Source organism: Ochlerotatus camptorhynchus, unplaced genomic scaffold, assembly GCF_037179485.1.
Source record: "Ochlerotatus camptorhynchus isolate MF236.1 unplaced genomic scaffold, CSIRO-AGI_Acam_v1.1 ptg000244l, whole genome shotgun sequence".
In the NCBI taxonomy this organism is placed as follows: Eukaryota; Metazoa; Arthropoda; class Insecta; order Diptera; family Culicidae; genus Ochlerotatus; species Ochlerotatus camptorhynchus.
Window position 1 is genome coordinate 3,271,814 of NW_027040734.1, and position 19,546 is coordinate 3,291,359.

Consider the following 19,546-nt stretch of genomic DNA (forward strand, 5'->3'; position numbering starts at 1 on the left):
TTGGTTTTAAGATTTCCCACCCTGTGGGAATCTGGCCGTGAATTAGTGTTTTGTTAAGCGTATTATCCGGAATATTTTTTTTTTTTGTGGAGCTGGGTCTCAAATTGTACTTAAGGGAAAAAATCATAAAGGGATTAAAGGCAAGTGTTTCATGTGCAAGATGTAGCAAAACTGCTTCTTAAAACATCTTCTCATATCATGAAGTTAATCGAGCAAATTTGCTGCAACTTCATGATAACAACTTTATCATATTATCAACTTTGCACAACTTTAAGCGATTAAGCAAGCCTTGTTTGTAGATTAATATCGAGATGGCATGTTGCAGCACCGACAAACCGACAGGAATGACCATGTAGAAATTAACACGAAATTTCTGCTCAAAGCACACTACCGACATCTGTCTCCGTGTTCGCGGAAAACGTTTCTCTAATCCACGAGCACGAGTGATCTATTCTGGACAAGTTATTTTTATCTAGATGAAGAGTTTCTATGGTTTTGACAGATGGGATCGCTGCACATTTGAATCGACCGTTATAGATTTTCGAGCGAAAGTTAAGTTTAAGTTTCATGTCGGTTTGTCGGTGGTTGCAGTTTCCTTCACACATCACTGTTAATCGTGAATTTAACTGGTTCCCTGGCGCTTACAATTTGTTAATTTAGGAAAAAAAAGCGGTGCCTTCCCGTTTTTGGCAACACGAGATTTCTGTCTTTTTTGCATCCTATAAAATGTATCGAACGCTTTATTCCATTTGAGATTGTACTGGACCACTCTTCATGGGTTGGAGGTCCATGAAAAAATGTCCAGAAAGCACTACCCAACTAACAATTTTGGCTGCAGACTACCTAATAAAGCCAAAAATTTCCTTATGCAGCTAATTTGTGCCTGTATAGGTTGGTCTGCAGCTAGAATTGTTTGTTGGGTAGTACATATCTGAGGAAAGTAATAGCTGATGAGGTTGTGTGGATAAAACCATGTAGACACCGTACCTGGATTTTTTTCGAAAATTACTGGAAAATCAGGGAATTTCAGGGAATTTGGTTTGCTTCATTGAGCCGACACCCTGATAAGGGTAATGGGCTGTAAATGAATTAAATTGGACTGGAGTATTTGTATCATTATAATAAAATAATTTGAAAAAGATCACTCTGACAGTTGATGTTTATTCAAACAGTTTTTATTTTATATTTGTCGATGAATGTACGACCTCGTGTACGACTACTCTGATCAATTTTGAATAATCATGAGTTACTCAAATTTACTCACTGCATAAAATATTAACTCTGAGTACAGCTGGTAATAAATTTCCTGAAATTTTCAATCTTGAAACATTTTTTAGTTTTCAAATAATCCATGTAGGCTCTTACTAGAATTTACATCCATTTATGTGTGCGATTTCTAAAGTTTTTCAAAATCTCTGATATTTTAAATTTCATAGAAACTTTTCGAAGTCTGTGAACGCTACTGGGATAAACACGAATTTTGCAAATACAGTCAACTTTCCACAACTCGATGGATTCTGCGGTCCCTTCATTTCCCATGTAAGTCGATATTTCTACAAGTCGATGTCTCCTTTGATCGATGATCTATGTACTGTTCAGAGCTGGTAGCGAGTCACTTTTTAGCGACTTGATCACTTTTTTCAAGCCAGTCACTAGAAAGTCTCCTTTTTTAAGGCCAAGTAACTTTTTCTTATAATCAGTCAGTATTTTCAACTTGTTTAGCATGAATTTATGTCAAGATTGATCACTCTTCTTGCAGTGTGTAGGATCTGTCCAATCGATGTATTTTAACGCAATTTCTAAAGGAATTTCAATGGAACTTAAAAGAGGCGTTCCATGAGAATTTCGAGGAACATTTCAAAGAATTCCTGAGCAGAAATCAAAGGTAGGAATCTTTGAGAGAATACTTAAAAAACACTGAGGGAAATTCCAAGAAATTTTATATAGAATTCTAATTAAGAGTTCACTGTTTAATTACTATGGCATATTCTTTAGAATTCTTCTGGAATTAACCTCAACATTTCCATCGAGTAATCAACAGAATTATCTTGAAGTTCTACTCAAAACTACCTTACTTCTCCTAAGAACATGCAAGGATTTAATTCAATTCATTTGTATTAGAATTATCCTCAAATTTATCTTGAAATTCTAGTCCGAATTTTCTTGAAGTTCTCTTCAGGATTCTCTTGAAGTTCTCCATGAGATGCACCCAAAATTCTCCTCAAGTTCCCCTTCAATTTTTCAAACCATTCCCTAAATCAGAGTTGGTTGGAAATGCTATCTAACATGAAGCTTGTAGTGTGATAATTTATTAGCTAGAGAATGGTCTTATGAAAGGGTAGGTAAATAGTGCCGTTAGGGAGCATCCATAAATGACGTAGCATATTTTTGATCAATTTTAGACCCCTCCTCCCCCCTCGTAGCGTATTTGGCTATATCCAATACATGGCCGGTCACAAATTCTGAAACCCCCACCTCCCCCCTCAAATGCTACGTCATTTATGCATGTTCCCTTAGAGTACGGCAGTATGAAAATTGAATAGAAGTTGAATATGAGCGAAGGGCCATTAATGCAACAGTGCAAGTCAAACGCACACTCTTTGCCTAACCCGTACGATGTACGCGGAGATTTGAAGTATGTCTTCAAATCTACAGGCAAAAAGTGTGCACCTGACTTTGCTCAAATACTGCCTGCGGCTGTGGAATAGTTCTAGCGACGTTTCATCACTACCTAAAGCCCCACATTGCCGAAAGCATTTCCAGTCGATGGTGTGTTATAATGCAATGCTTCGTCATGACCAACGTATGTCGCACTGTCGCATTAATGGCCCTTCGCTCATTTTCAACTTCTTTTCAATTTTCATACTGCCGTACTCTAACGGAACTGTCTACCTACCCTCTTCTCAGACCATTCTCTAGCTAATAAATTATCACATTAAAAGCTTCATGGTAGATAGCATTTCCAACCAACTCTGAAAATCGCAAACTTTGCGTATGAAGTAACATGAAAACACTTTGAACATTCCCTAAATGTTTTGATTTTTTTTTCTAAAATTCCCGTAAAATCATGCTTTCTTTACAAAATGCCTTCAGAATGCTCATAGAATCTTCAAAAGTCTTCACAAAATATGAAATATCTTCACAGAAATGCAAATCTGTCATTCCATCTGCCATCCCTGATCTTGAGTGCATTGACAGTGTTGCTAGAAATCACCCAGAAAAAAACTCCTCTCTTATACTGGACCAGTCTGTAGTGAATACCATCCTGAATGCATATCGGTTTATCATCCATATCTATGACACTTATAGGCAGTATAGTTGATACCAAGTAAGCTATGATACCCTCCTCCCGCTAATTCAATCAACAGTATCCAAACGTCTACTCACACGATCCAGACACCGGTCCGGAGTTCCCGCCACGCATATTGAGCTGCTGCTGCCGATCCAGCACCATTTCCGATTTGACGTAGAACGGTTTGCTCTCCGCTAGCAGTTCCACCGCCGACTTCCGTTTCGAATTGCGCATATTATGGTAGTGCACCGCCTGTTGGTGCTGTAGTTGCTGATGCTGCTGCTGCTGTTGCAGATAGTAGGTCGTCTGCTGTTGCGAAGACGACGAAATCGTAGTCGTCGACGTGGACAGATACGACGTCGGTGGAGTGATGATCTGCTGCGAAAGGGCCGCCGCGGCAGCCGCTGCTGCCGTCATCGAGGAAGCGGCCACATGGTGGTGCGATGGCAGTGAATGATGATGCTGCTGCTGCTGCTGATGCTGATGGTAGGGCGAGTGGGGTGTCACCAGATGACTTTGCCCCGGGCCCGGATGGTGGTGGCGGCTGCTGTGCCGGGGGCTGCTGCCGTACACTACAGCTGCCATGGCTGATGATGGCGGTGCTTCGTTATACTATTCTTTTTTTTTCTATGTTGATGTAGTCGGTTTCTTTCTCGTAATTATAAATTGCTTTTTTCGCTAACTTCAATTCGTTGATAATGGCTTAAGTCTCTTTCTCATGGTTCGTAACATTTAGTATTCCACAGCCAATGAAAAAAACATTTAGATATATGGTTTGCGTCCGCCTTCCAAGGATTGACGCACAACTAGTGTCACTTTACGGCTCACGATTAGTCATTCATGGTATCTGTGAAGGAGAGCGAGAAAATGGAGAAGTTAGTTTTGAGTGTTAACGCTTTTGGCGACCTACAGAGATCTAATCAAATTAACACATGGTCAAGAGGTACTTCTGAGGGTAACAGCGGTCGTCGCCCAATTAGACGATTAGAGTTGACGAAAATCTTTAAACGACTCGCTAATTGGCTATGATGAGGAATCTTATCGACCATGGGTTGGGGTCACTCTACTAGCGTTCATTCCAACACGTTCTTTGTCTCGTGGTTTTCGAGTTTTCATGGCTGATTTAAGCAGGTGCAATATGCCACAGTGAGCATTTTTACCTCGCAGACAGCAGGGCTCGGGTAAAACAAAACAAAACAAATGTTTGCTATATTTGAACTTTTTTTTTTGGAACTCGCTGCGTGGTCAAATTCAAAACTGACAGCGATATGACATCGTATGATCGCCGTCTTGACCAATGGTAGACTGCTGGTAATGTTCAAAATTGGTTACATTGCGGAATAGAAGATTCTTGGTCGCAGTTCGTTGACTCGACTCGCCCGTAAGGATTGCTTACACCATCAAAATATAAAAATATAAATCCAATAAAAATAGACAAAGACCATCCCGAAATGGGCCAGTTCTTTGTCCGAATGACATACTAAGCGGGATGCATTCTTCGTACAGTAACCTCTTCCCCGCGAACATGATATGAATTATTAATCGATTTCACCTCCTCCGACCGTGACTTCAAGTCGAATGGCGACGAAAGGAAGCTTTCAGCTGCCTCTATATCCACGACGGGCCGAGAGAATGCTTCGGTCCGGCAAGGTTCCTTACAGTAGTAGATAGATTTTGTTTGGGTTTCGCAAACCCCCCCCCCCACACCCAACGTTTCGCTAGCAGTGGTGTCTATAAAACAGTGTGTAAACAATAAATTTAACGGTCCGATGGAGACCATTAAAACGGATTTGGAAGTGCATGGAAAGTTGGCATGACCGGCGAAACCATCATCGTTCTTCTGCCACTAGCGCGCTCCTCGTAGCTGAACGGTTGAATGGGCGGATGAGCGGATGGTCAGCGATTGAATTGGATTGAATTGAATTGAACGGCGCTGCTACTTTTTGTTCGCCCTCGCTTAAATCGAGCTATTACACGCCTTTTAAGATTGAGACCGCCACGCGACGACGACGACGACGGTGACGACAATGTGATGATGCGAATAATCTATTTTTCACACAGGCTGTTGGCCACTCTGATGACGTGTTATATTACCATGACAAACGGTGGAAGTATACATTGTGTGGTCGCAAAGGGTTTAAGTATTTGCACGAGCCTTGAAAATGGACATTATTTGACGGAAGAAAAGCTCAGCCTAAAGATCTCTTATTTGTTTTTGAAACGTTGAGACGTTCTAGGATAAGCTTCCTCAATTGAACACTTCTAAGGGTTGTTTTTCTGGGGAAAATCATGTGGTCTAGATGTACATTTCAATATATACCTTGATTCCATAATTTCTTTTGTTCTTACAAAAGTCGCTAAATGCTGGTACCAGTTTCCATACACGTTCCTCAGATTTATGTGTGCGATGTACACACTAACTTTAGATTACTGGAGTCAGTAAAATATTAAAAAGTAAATAAGTAAAAAAGTAAATAATAATTGTTGGTGCTAACGAAATAGTTCTTCAATTTCGCTGTCGAGCTTTCTCAGTTCCGTCATTATATAATTCAAATTTTAACAAAACTGCGCGATTAAACACTTGCTCCCGGATTTTACTGATGCTAAAATGGCGGCGGGAATAAAATTGACAGGTTAGAGTTTTACAATTCGTGGTCGGTAAAACAAGGTGGCTATTTTGCTGACCGGTCGGTAAAACATAAAGACTACTTTGTGCACAGTAATTAGTTTTACTGACTTCGTGAAATCACGAAAATTTGGAAATTGACGACTTTCTCAGTAAATAAATATTCTGAGTACTGTATTTTGCATCAAACGATACCGAAGTTCAGTTTGTGTTTTACAGAACGTCGGTTATTCACCTGATTTAAACTGAATTTTCAGTAAAACTTTCGTTTTACGGTGTAAGCCCAGTACAAAAAAAATACCGAACAACTAAATGCTGGATTAGTGTGCACAATTCGGTGAAATATTATTCTGTTAAATGGCCTTATTCTGTCATTATTCAACCAAATGTTGCAAAGCGTTGGTAATTTGTTGGTAGGTGGTTTCTTAGAGTCGCAGGCGAAAGTAATTTTCAGTATTAAATATTTTAAGAACACTAGTGACAATGAATTGGCTGAATTTCAAATGGGGAAAATACGATGTTTCCTGGTTTGTGTTAAATCTGCTTGTTTCAAAGTTCAAAGTTGTGTTGTTTAAAATAATGATGTGGTTAGTAGGGTCAGTACATTAGTACATTGTAGATAAATAACGGCCGATTCAAAGTGCACTCAAAAATATTACAAAACGAATATAGATTAAATTGTATGCATTTTATGGTTTTTCAAAATTTATACATTGGTAAGATTAAAATTTTCGTCAAAATTATACTAAGTCCGAATAACGGAGTGGAATTCGATCAGTGTTTACTAAAATGATGGGATAAAGAACATCTGGGTTCTCTTCGGAGCTTCGTGCTGGTGAAGAGCTTCGTCCCGGCGGATTACTACTGCGCCTGTGATCTGCTAGGCAGCTAGCATGCGTGAGCACGAGTTCATCATAATGAACATCGAAATTGTAAGTATTTTTCAAATAATATTCATAAAAATAAAATTATTAAAAACCCCTCCTGAGACAATTTTAATTTTAATTTGAAAACAATAATATTAACCATAAATAAAATAAAGAAGCGAAACATACATTCTCTCGAATAAACCGTATCTATTCATTGTAAGTATATTTCGATTTTATACTATGGCACGCATAAACCATTTTTATACTAAGTTTGCATTCTCTCACTTTATACCGACCTTTGCGTCGGTACGGAGAGTTGCGATTTAGCGTAACTTTTATACTATTTAGATTTCAATATTTTTTGAGTGTGGGGGCGATCTGGTGCGAGGGCTGTACACTCAAAAATATTACAAAACGAATATAGATTATATTTTATGCATTTTATGGTTTTTCAAAATTTATACATTGGTTCGATTTAAATTTTCGTCAAAATTATATTAAGTCCGAATAACGGAGTAGAATTCAATCAATCCCAAGTAACAATCTAAATGTTTGGAAGATTTATTCTTATTTTATCATTGTTTTATCATAGCATCCCTTCCAGCCTGTGGTTGTATTACGGTTTTGTGTGCTTGTCATAAAATCAGGCCGTCAAGTCGTCTATAAAACTGTTTTATGACTACTAAATTAAAACTCAGACTTCATAGTTTTAACGGTAGCTGTAAGGTGGTTCTGCATCACTACTTATAACTGAAGAATAAAACCAAAACAAAACATACAATTATGTTTTATGGTACACTTTTTATGACCGATATAAAACTTGAAGCAGTCTTAGACCTTCATTAAAGCTTCATTACAACTATCATCTTTATCAAAGGCCTAAGATTCACAGATAAGAAATATACTGCTACAACAAAAAATACTCTGAAATTTTTTGTCATTATAAAAACAAATCTATTCAGATAGGGGAATTTACGTATTCTCGTCAATCTAAGCAGCGTCCGCACTTCTATTAGCATTTTCACAGCGTCACGCACATATATGACGTGTCTGTTTGTTTCAATTCATCTGCTGCTTGCTTCTCTATCCATTCCAATCGACAGAATTCTTCAAAACTGTTTGAAAGCGTTTTTACAACGCTCTAAACTTCTCAGGTGAGTGTGACTATTGTCGGCAGCCTCTTTTTCTTCGGCAACCTTCCCATTAGAACTGCGTGTTAACCAGCTGTTCTATTATCGGCAACTCGAAATCAGCCCCATTTTGTATTACGTATGCTTCATTTGAAGAAAAATCTGGCATAAAAGGATTGCTCGGTCCTACAAATATAATCAGATTGAAGCTGAAAGACTAAAGAATCATTTGGATACATTCAGGGAAGTGTGTTGATGGTAAAACATAGTGAAATTAACGTTTAAATTTTGATTGCCGAAAACAGTCAATGGGTGCCGAAGCCGACATTTACCCTATATGAAATGAAAACCCCTTCAGTGCTTCTGAACACGATGAAGATGAGACGATCGACAATATGAAACTCCTGGAGGAACTACAGTTATACGATCCCTACATAAGGCACAGTGCGATGAAGGAGCTCTTAAAAATATTGAACAAGCGGCTTTCCGATACACTTCCGAAAGATCCACGAACCCTTCTTAAAGCAACGCCGACAGTTTCACTAAATCCGTTTGGAGATGGCCAGTATTGACATCACGGCTTCAAACCTTGTATTGAAAAAGCTTTTAGTGGATCCAATAAGCATTTCTTACATCTTGATTACAAGCGAAAATAGGAGGATCGCTTGGAATGTTGACTTTTTGACAGGTGGTCATGGTTTTTGTTTTGTTTTGATTCGCTGTACCGAATAAAACCAGCAAGCTAGTTATATAGCTTAAATATAACTTAACGCTCTCAATTTGGACTACGAAATGCTAAGATACAACCATTAGGTTTATGTTATGCTATAGAATTCCAATCTAGGAGAATATATTATATTGAGGTATTTTTAAGGAGTAGCAAGTTATAACGAAAAAAAAATGTCGCCGTATGAACAAATTTCACACAGTATGAATAATTACGCTTTAATTGATAGGCAATAAAACACTTTCATACATCTATGTATAATTAAATAATATGTGACTGGTTATTGCTCAACAGTAGTAACAGTTTTGTACTAAATAGATAATCTTTGAATGACTCTTTAATGCATGGTGCTAATGCAGACAAATTAAAAATATCCCTGTATTTTAGTATTCATATGGCGCACTAAATTTATGCTCTTATTTGGTATAATAATCACCATAAATATTGCACGGCATGCTGTGAAGCATATACAGATTGGTTTAAAATTATAATAAAGTCGTCTTATTTTCAATGTACAATAATATCAGCCATTATTACCAACTGACAAGGATCATGATTTCACATCAAACATCGAAAGAATAAAACCACAATAAAATATTTCTCAATATTAACTCCCAAGTAACAATGCAAGTTTTATAGTGGTTTTAAAGCATGCTAGAAGTCTAAATCATGGTCTACAGAACCCTCATAAAACCAAGATTGTTACTTGGGCTATCATCCAAAAACCCCAACTTAAAACCTTCAAAGTTGTCAAAATGTTTTGCGTATCATGTTTTATCAACTTCTTCAGGAGCGATTTATGCGGTCGTTTTTTGTTTTTTTCTTCGCTTGTGCTCCCGGTACAGAAATTTGTGGCGTCGCGTGTGATAGTTTTTGATTTCAGTTTGTTTACGCGTTGTATGATTTTGTGAGCGGTCGCTTCGTGTTCGCGTCATGGAGCAATCGACTACATTCGACCAGAGGATTGATCCCCGTAGGGCGGGTCTATGATCGGAGCTACTACACCAAGCGTGACATAGCTGCTTGCAAAGGATTCAGTTGGACTGATTTGGTGAGATTGTTCCATTTTTCTACTTTTGTCTATTTAAACTTAATTTCTATGAATGCGTATCGTTTGGGATCATTTGATTCGGATGAGACTCTTAACTTTTATTTGTTTACATTGTGTTTCAATTGGTATTCTTAAGAACTTCACAAAATAAGGTTTCAATATTTAAATTGCGCAGCTCGACTAGCCTGGTGGCTGCCGCTTTTGCTTACTGAGTAGAAGACCGTCGGGGATCCACATTGTAAAGATTCCCTATTTTCAGCTTTTTTACAGGCTGCAGTTGTTGTTTGAACCATTTAGTTTATCAATTTGATTTATATGTATAACAATTATTCACAAGCATTCTTCCAGGTCAATTCAAGAATAGTTTGATGATGATAAATCTTCCTAATATTCACATTACAGTTATGACCCGATCCTGTCAATCTCTCCACGCATCAGACTGTTATTTTTCAATAATTCCACATAATTGTAATTTCATACCTTCCTCCTTCAAGATGAATGTTTAAGATACACATACCTTGCTAGCTGACAAAATGGGCTCATTGCTGTATAATTATTCTCTTTTTGCAGCCTTCATTCAGACTGGATCTATTGATTTAAATTATTTGAGTTTTCTTCCAGCTCTTTGATGACGGAACATCACTAGATTTATACTGTAATGATTCACTCTTACAGCTTTCACCCTGGTTTTGTCTGTTGATTTGATTTGTTTGAATTGGTTTTCAGCTCTTTGGTGTTGGCAGTCGCGGGCGATCAATTTTGCTCATGCTCATGCTCTAAGTTCATTTTCAGCATTTCGATTATGGAACGCCTTCAGATTTATATTATAATGGGGCTTATTACGGATGTCACATCACGGTGAAAAGTTGTCACTTGTCGTCACGGTGAAGTGATTCCCATTTGATTGTACGGTAATCACGGCTCTTATTCTGAGTATCACTTTCTTATCACCGTGTAGTGACACCCGTAATAAGGCCCAATGATACACCATTTGGTTTTGGCTTCGGGCAAATCCAAGTATAATGCATGATAACACTGATTCATTTAAAACCATGGTCGCATCACTTATCAAGGTGCATCCTGATCCAACGAACCCAACTTACTAACAAAATCTCCTTTTCTGTGTCTTTTGTTGGGGTGCAGAGGTAAACACGGCCCACAAACAACAAAGGTCACTCTAATATTCCTTCCCTACTCCCACCTGATTGCAAGGACGTGACCGGCGCCGTTATTGATCTACAACATATAGAGTCACTGAAACTTGTACAATGAGAATGGACGGTCACTCCCAGCCCCATTCAGTTGATTCATTGTACAATTTCACTGATTCTGATCAATCACGGAGTGCAGTCAATCTAAGCTAAGCTAGCTATTGGTTATCCTATTTGTATAGTGTTTATAGTACTACATATCTTTCATTATTGACTTTACATCATTTAATATTATTGTAAATTACATTAGATTATACTTAATTCTTAATGTTAGCTATTATGAGCGGCTCCAGGGAAGCATAGTGTCAGCTTGAAAAGAAATCTGAATCGTTCATTATCTGTTTTGTAAAAATCTTGTGTTTATTGTATCTTGTTACATGACATTATAACGCATTTTCAATATTACATTACATTTAAATAAGTATTAACCCGGTTACACACATTTCAGGTCATCCAGGTCTTAAATAAGATGGGATCCGTTCCTTTTATCAACAGTTGTGATATTGCATCATATGCTGAAAATATATGAATTATCGCGTATTTCTGTTGTTCATTACATACCAGGTGAGGGCTTAATCATGTTTTGCCATCTAGTGTTTTGGGTTTGAGATGTTCGATAACCTTAGAGGGATCGGTTTTGCTTAATGAGCAGAACATCATGGGTTTAATCCCAAGCTCTCCCACAACATAACACAACACAAACATATCAAGTATCATTCTAGCTAAAAATATTTATTTGCATAATATAACCTGGAAATTTCAGGGTTACATCTTCCTTATTGGGAGCTGAGGAGACATAGAGCTGCATCATATTGTATGTAAAAAAATTATTATTTTCATTGCGAAATATCAGTTTTTTTTATCCATATAAATGTATTTTCATTATTACGTATTTTAATGTTCTGATATATTTCATTTCTCCATTACATATGTTTACTATATATATACATAAATACTGGGTTGGGAGGGAGCATCAGGGTATCATTTGACCTGGAACTGGACGATTGGAGTGGTATGACAACCGGAGTCTAGGAGGGAATAAACACTATCATTTTCTTTATCCTACCGATTCGATTGTGATGGTGTGAATTCTACTCCAACAGTTTCATGGAGATTGACGCGCCCTTCTTAACAAACCATCCTGTAGGAAGCTTAATAAGTATTGCGAATTGCGTTATTCGATTTGTTGGATCGTATCGTTGGAAGGAGATTCTTAAATTCCCGTGGATTTCGCGTAAGTGCCTCTGCTTACGGGTCCGCACCTCCGTTTTTGGCCCTTCATACAGCGATATTGTGAATTCAGATCGGTAGCTCAAATTGATCTTGCTATTAAGGGGGTATTCCCGATCTTTTTTTTTCAAAAAATCAAATTTTTTTTTTTTACGTTTTTTTGTACTTTAGACTATATACTTTCATCCCCCCAAGCCGTTTTCCGATCAGCGAATTCGGTGTCCAGGCATAGCTGACTAATGGTAAGAACCCCCAAATGGTTTTAACTAAAGTCAAAACTTTAAACGCGTTTTTCTCGAAACCACATTTTTTTTATCGGGCGAAGATTTTTCTCAGAAACTATAAGAGATATTGACTTGAATCTTTGCGCATTTTGTTCCTTATTAAATTCTTTGGAGCTTCTTCTACTTTCAGCCAAAAATATTAACATTTAACATTGTTTGAAGCACCTTAAAGCTGCAAAAAAGCGGGCTAAAAATCGCCTGTTTTTTCATCTGGCCGCCATTTTGTTAATTTGCAAGATTTTTTGCTGCCAACGGGAGAAGCTCCAGAGAATCTTATGCAGATTATTAATTTCATCACGAAATCTGTTTCAGATGAAGCCGTTCCGAGTAAAGTCTTCGCCCGTCCAGGCGTTTGCGGCGAACAGGGGTCTGTTTGCCGCCATTTTGTGACGTCAATAATGTCTTTTTTTATGTCGAAATTTTTTTATTTGTAAACTTTAATGTTCAATAAATAAGAATCCCAAAGAGTTAGGCGCATTACTATTCATTTTCCTTGAAAAAAATTAATTGAAAAACAGGCCGAAAAAAGGCAAAAGATTGGGAATACCCCCTTAAGTGGAGCTGCATACAAGACAAGATCTTCGAAGGGATGGTGGCTACCTTACATACTACTTATACATACTTACATACTACTACTTCTTCAGGAGCGATTTATGCCGTTGTAATATAGTTTTATGGTAGTCATTAGATGGCTTTTAAAACTTTCTGACCTGGAGGAGGTTTTATGTTTTCATTTTTAACAATCACGTCTAGAGTGTGATAAAACTGACATAAATCCTATGCTCCTAAAGTAGTTCGCATATCAAGTTTTAATGACTGCATTAAAACTGGGCCAATTGGCCATGACATGGCTGTATTGCGGTTCTCAGGAGATTGTTAAAGCAATGTGGTCGTCAGTGAAGGTTTTATAATTTGGTTATATCAACTGCTATAAAACTTAAATAAAACAAAAATTGTTGCTTGGGATGTTTACTAAAATGATAGGAAAAGAACATCTGGATTCTCTTCAGAGCTTCGTGCAGGTGAAGAGCTTCGTCCCGGCGTATTTCTACTGCGCATGTGATCTGCTGGGCATCTAGACTGCGTGAGCACGAGTTCATCGTAATGAACATCGAAATTGCACGTATTTTTTTTTAATAATATTCATGAAAAATAAAATAATTAAAAAACCTTCCTGATGCAATTTTAATTTTCATTTGAAAACAATAATGTATACCATAAATAAAATAAAGAACCGAAAAATACATTCTCTAAAATAAACCGTATCTATGCCTTGTAAGTATATTTCAATTTTATACTATGCCACGCATAAACTATTTTTATACTATGTTTGCATTCTCTCCCTTTATATCGACCTTTGCGTCGGTACGGAGAGTTGCCGATTTAGCGTAACTTTTATACTATTTAGGCTCTGAACCATTTGGTGGATTATTTTAACTTTTGGTTAAAATTTGACAGAGGGAAAGTTATCGATATACCCTGTTATCCGAGCATGGTTATTTCTGACAAACAAAAAGATAAATTTCGACATCCGCTGGTTGAAAACCGGTCGATCGACAGCACGGGGATTTTCGAACATAGAAAATAACTTTCGAAATGTCACTTTTAACCACGAGTTAAATTTAACTCGGCAAATGGTTCACAGCCTTAGATTTAAATATTTTTTGAGTGTACACGCTATTTTGAAACTATCCAAATTTGGGTAGAATCCACCCAGATCGGTCAAAACTGAACCTACCAAAAATGGGTAAACTGTGTTCGGAGTGACAAGTGGACAAATGAACAACATTAACAAGAATCTGATCGACGTTGTTCATTTGTCAACTTGACACTCCCAACCAAGGGGTAAGAGATTCGGCACAGCTTGGGCACATCCATCGGCACAATCTCGTAGGCATTGGATTGTTCATTAAATAAAATGGGAGCACTGCTGGACTGCTGTTATTGAAGTTGTTCACAACATTACGTGCTGTTTGACTGTGTATTTCAGAAATATACTGTAATTGAATATTCTAGAGGAAGTCAGACCAGCAATTCACTTCTCGGTTCACATTTAAATTTGAAATGTAGGCTTCCGAGGGCTGTCGATTGCTATCAATGCCGGTCACAAGTCTTTCAGCTATTACGTAACTGGAGTGTACTACGAACCGGAATGCGGGACCATCACCTTCAGCAGTTCCTCTTCCAGATTGAGCAGTAAAGTGTAGTCTTCTGAATCGTACTGCCGCTCCAGGGTTAAGCTATACTCCGCTTCAAGTCAGCCCGTCATTAGTCGCCGCTGGCTTCTACTATCGCTGGCCGATTATACGGCCGAATCAACGAACCTGCCCTGCCAGTCTGCCTACTTGCCAGTCGATCACCAGTCGGACTTCAATCGCCACCGTATTGCGGACAATCAGTCCTTCGTAGACGGCCCGCCATTGTTCTCCGTACTATTGGTAGCTGATGGTCCAACCCACAGAACATCCGCCATCCGATCCGCACCCGGCACGATTACCGGCAAAGTCACCCGGGCGGCTATCAGCACCGTTTCCCGACTAGGGTCAGATGGACTCCCGGCCATCATCATCGTTCCCCGTTTAAGGTCGGCCGAACCACCAGATAAAAAAAAAATCACTCACAAGTCATAAGGTAAAACGCGGGTTGTGCTTAGTAGGCCGGAAATTAGATCAAAAACCCTAGTATATATTCAGGTGTTTTATAACATTGATTTGATGGTTTGATGTTTGTTGGAAGCAGAAAATGAGCTTATTCATGCAAAAATACGCTTCTTCAGTTAATAACAGGGTGGCCAGCAAACCGGGAATACCGGGAAATATCCGGGAATTTGAAAAGTAACCGGGAAAAACCACATTGGAAGCAGAATATGAGCTTATTCAGGCAAAATATGCTTCTTCAGCTAATAAATTACTTTTTCAGCCTTTAATCATCATAAATTGTTTGTTGGGTAGTCCTTCAGTATCACTAAATCTGACAAAATGTTAGTTTTGAATAATGGCCTCTTAAGTGCTCAACCATATTAATGTATCCATCGCATACAAGTTATGTTCAGCACAAATAATTCTTCAATGCTTAATGTCTCGCGTGAGACCATTTAACCACGTTCTCTGATTATGAGAGGTGATGATGAGATTTATGACGTCGCAGTTTTCAGAAAAAGCTCAAATGAGATGTTCTGACCAGACATGGCAAATCATTTACATTCATTTCGTGCATTCATTTGCCTCTAACTTTTTCCATCAACAGATTTCTTTAATATGATATATTAGGCTTTGCTTTTGTAAATTTTGATAACAAATCTTTTGTTAATAATTCAAATCTGAACCTCTTATGCATGACAAACTAGAGCGGACATTGTATCATTTCACGGAATTCTCTTGGTGAAAAAAGTTAGAGGCAAATGAATGTAAATGATTTCCCATGCTTGGTTCTGACTACCATAGGAAAAAAAAACAGCACAACTGATTTTGGTGTCTGATTTCTATGTGCAAATTAAATATGGAAGACTATTTGAATTCAAGACTCCATAATGATAATTTTGTAAAATATCGCTAAAGCCGATTTTTTGCTCAAAATTTACAAGATTTTTTACATTAGATTGAATTCAACACGAACTTTTGCATTCTAGTGGAAATCAGATTAAATTAAAAGTATTTCTGTCAGACAAGCCAATGGATTCCACTTACCCCCAAGTCCCACTTTCCTCAGTGTGCCGTGTTTTATCAAAAACGTATTAGCTATATAATCTGAACAAAGCAATACGCTACAAATATGTAATATGTAATATTTCTGAAATCTATCTACCTTATTAAAAGTATGCCACTTAAGCTGTTTTTCTATAACATAAGGAAAGCTGTAAAGGCATTTTTCTGATACACTAGCTTTTCTCTGAAGCCAGAAATGTTCAAGGACTAACAGCTACAAGTTTAATGCCCTCTGTCATCAGGACTCGCCTAGCTTTCAGTGGAAATTGCCATCCACATTTATTCACCACACGACACCCGGCCATTAGTGCCGAACTCTTCTGACCTTGTTTCCCCTCGGAGAACCGTTATCTTGATTAACAACGCGTGGTCCTCGAAAGGATATCACCGTAATCACGCTGATTCGACGGCGAAGCAATAAACCTCCAACAACAAATTGTAATATATGGCACCTACAGCAGAGGACACGAACTTCTATGGTTCCTGCGTTGAGAACTGTGAACCCCAAAATATTGGTTGGGTTAGCCGGAAAAACTGAATGTTGACACAGCACAAGGCTTCATGTCGGCACCACATAACCTTCACCTTTTCGGAAATGCCGCCACGGTGGTCGTCATGACCACCAGCTTTGTTTTGGGGCACCACCACGCGCCTCGAGCGTGTCGATCTGAAAGTGGTATGCCTATTATTGTGGCGGATGCATAGGTACGGCAGTGGGCAGCGGAGCAATTAATTTACCGGTGGGTGGGCCTGGGCAATGAGAGAATGGAAGAAAAATATTACACAATCGGAGCGGTTTCCCAAACTGGCGGATGTTAGGGGTGGTCAGGGTACACGCGTTGTGTTGGTGGGGACTTTTTGACTGCAGCGAATAGGCAGCTCACCCTGAGCAAAGCCAGTTGAATAATTGAATGATAATATCAGTGTTATAAAATACTAAATTGAAATAGTTCGTAGCTTTCGCTCGCTCTCAAAGCCGAATGAGATCATAACGAAAACTAATCGCACTTTTGATTGAATTTCGATCGATTTGTACGGGAAAAACACTACATTACTAAGATTAGCATCGAACTAATGACTCGACAGGAAAAACATCTCCGCCCCCTCCTCGTGCAGCGGAAATTTCCCATTTCCAGCCCAGTTGGAGGAGCTGTATGTACGTGTATAGTGCAGCAGAGCGAGAGAAAGAGAACCGATAGTCCGGACGTACGTTCAATCAACCATACCAAGGCGGGTACGTTTTTCCAACTGCAAATGTACGAACGGCACTCTGTAACAGCCATCCCCCGGCAGGGCATATTAGTACAAAATAGAAGCAACAAGAGTACCATCGAACTTGGTGGCAAAGCTTCTTCTAGCCACCAGCTAAATCAGCGGAAAAAAGAAGCCGCAAATAATTAGTGATTGATGCTTCACTGGCGATTATAAGCAGGTTTTTTTCAAACCACCCTACCATGCACACATTGAGAGGGGAGCCCCCGTGGAAAGTGCAATGCAAACATCCCGTCGAGTGGATTATAGCAACGTGACGGAATCTACGGCCGTGCTCTCCTTGGCAGCCAGAAAGTGCTGCAACAGTAGAAGGGGAAAAGCGCACGACGTGCAAAACATAATTCGCAAGAAACGAGCACTACAAAACGCGCCAAGCGGAAGCAAACGGAAGTGTTATTTTCCACTTATTTTCGCTGAGACCTGGTAACTACCTTTAGCACAAGAACCTGATCGCACTGGGTGTAGCCAAAAGAAAATCGATGGCATTAGAACTTTTCCTGTTTTGGATGGGTTCGGTAAAGGTCTGACATTTACCTAGTGAACAGGTTTGAAAGTTCTGGGAAGCCCCCGTCGACGTTATGAGTTCGCTGTTCGTGGTGATTCCGGATCGGTTTCACTTTCAGGCACGCGGTTCTCCCGTGACCGACGACGGCACCGCGCGCGCATGGTGGAGATGGAAATAAGTTTATAAAACAAAAGTGAAAAACCATTTTTCCGCTCGCTACCCATTGGGAGCGCAAACCCCGTTTCGTCGGTTTCTTCTTATTAATTTTTCTTTCGTTTGCCCAATCAGCAGCCCAACAACCGTATTACGTGATTCTCCAGCAGCGTGCTCGGCAGCCTTTGAAACCGGCGGCTTGAGACCGGCTTGAGGCCAGCTGTTAAGAGACGTTGCGACAACAACGGATTGCAGCTGATTATGGGTTGCTGAATAATAAACGGTAAACATGTTGATAACCAAAATCAGCGTTACACGCTATAAAATAGATAAATTATGAAAAAGATAAGCAATGGGGCCTATGGTTAAGTTTTTTTTCATGAGCCTATTGGTTAACTATCACAACTAATTTCAAGCAAACAATATTTGATGAATTAATAAATATGCAGCATTTTTTTTTCTTATCAGGCATGCTGAAACTGTGCTGCGTATCAAATTTATCTTTCATGGGCATTTAGTCGAGTACAACAGTAGCAATTTGCTATAATCAGGGCTGGTTGTGCTGATGCGATATAATAGTATATATACACTTAATCGCATACTCGATGTTTGGTATGTACTTTTTTTTTTGCTGACTACACCCCTCAAAACAATTAAATTGCTGCACATTAATGATGACCAGAAAATAGTAATTTTGTTGGTTGTGCAATATACATTGAAACTAATGTATAAACCAATAAAGCCACTAGGTCAGCCAATATGGTTAAATAGATCATTACAACAGCAGCATTTTTCGTGGATTTTGAATTTGTTTCTGCCTTTGAAATCTCAAAAACTTGTATATACAGTTAAGATTTATTTCTATAGCACGATTAATAGGGATCGAGCAATAGGAACCGGTTTTATCGAATACACGTACGATATGGGATTAGGGCTAATTGTGGACACACTCTTATTGTAGGGTAATTTGAAGAGATAACTTCCTGGTGTCTTCTGAAAAGTTATTAACAAGATAGATGACCAACTTTTGCGAACATGTTGCATCCGGAAAGTCACTAGCCTGGACCCGGAACATCCGTATAAGTGGTCAGTTCATGAAACTGATCCTAGAGCTCCCCGGATTTTTCGGAACCACTCATAAACGTCAGAATGATTTTTTTTATTTAAGTGGTCAATTCAATTCGCTCAAGTATTTGATTCACAATTCTGATTGTGATATACTCTGTGAAACATGGCTTTCTTCTGAAGATTATTTATTATTTATTTATTTGTCAATCAATCAAATCGTAGACTACATATTAACGTTAGGACTAATGTTCAATGACTTCGCAGGGTTCTGAAATATATTTTTAATTCTGTTGAGGGCATATTTAGGTCAATAATTTCACAATGATGATTATAAACAGTCATTATCTGATTTTCCGGTCCAAATTTAGCGTAATTGGTACGATGGCGATCTACTGCGTGTCGATTGCGTAATTTTTTGGGAAGG

At 38.6% G+C, this 19,546-nt stretch overlaps 1 protein-coding gene across 4 annotated transcripts in view; it reads right to left on the minus strand.

The window, feature by feature from the left end:
* Nucleotides 1-19,546, minus strand: part of LOC135704625 (probable serine/threonine-protein kinase DDB_G0267686) — a 158,625-nt gene that overhangs the window by 13,332 nt on the left and 125,747 nt on the right. For all 4 annotated transcript variants that reach the window (XM_065226096.1, XM_065226098.1, XM_065226095.1 and 1 more), the window contains one exon: nucleotides 3,388-4,139. In XM_065226096.1, the coding sequence (XP_065082168.1) occupies nucleotides 3,388-3,877 (490 nt within the window). In that variant the 5' untranslated portion in view covers nucleotides 3,878-4,139. The remainder of the gene's footprint in view (nucleotides 1-3,387; nucleotides 4,140-19,546) is intronic.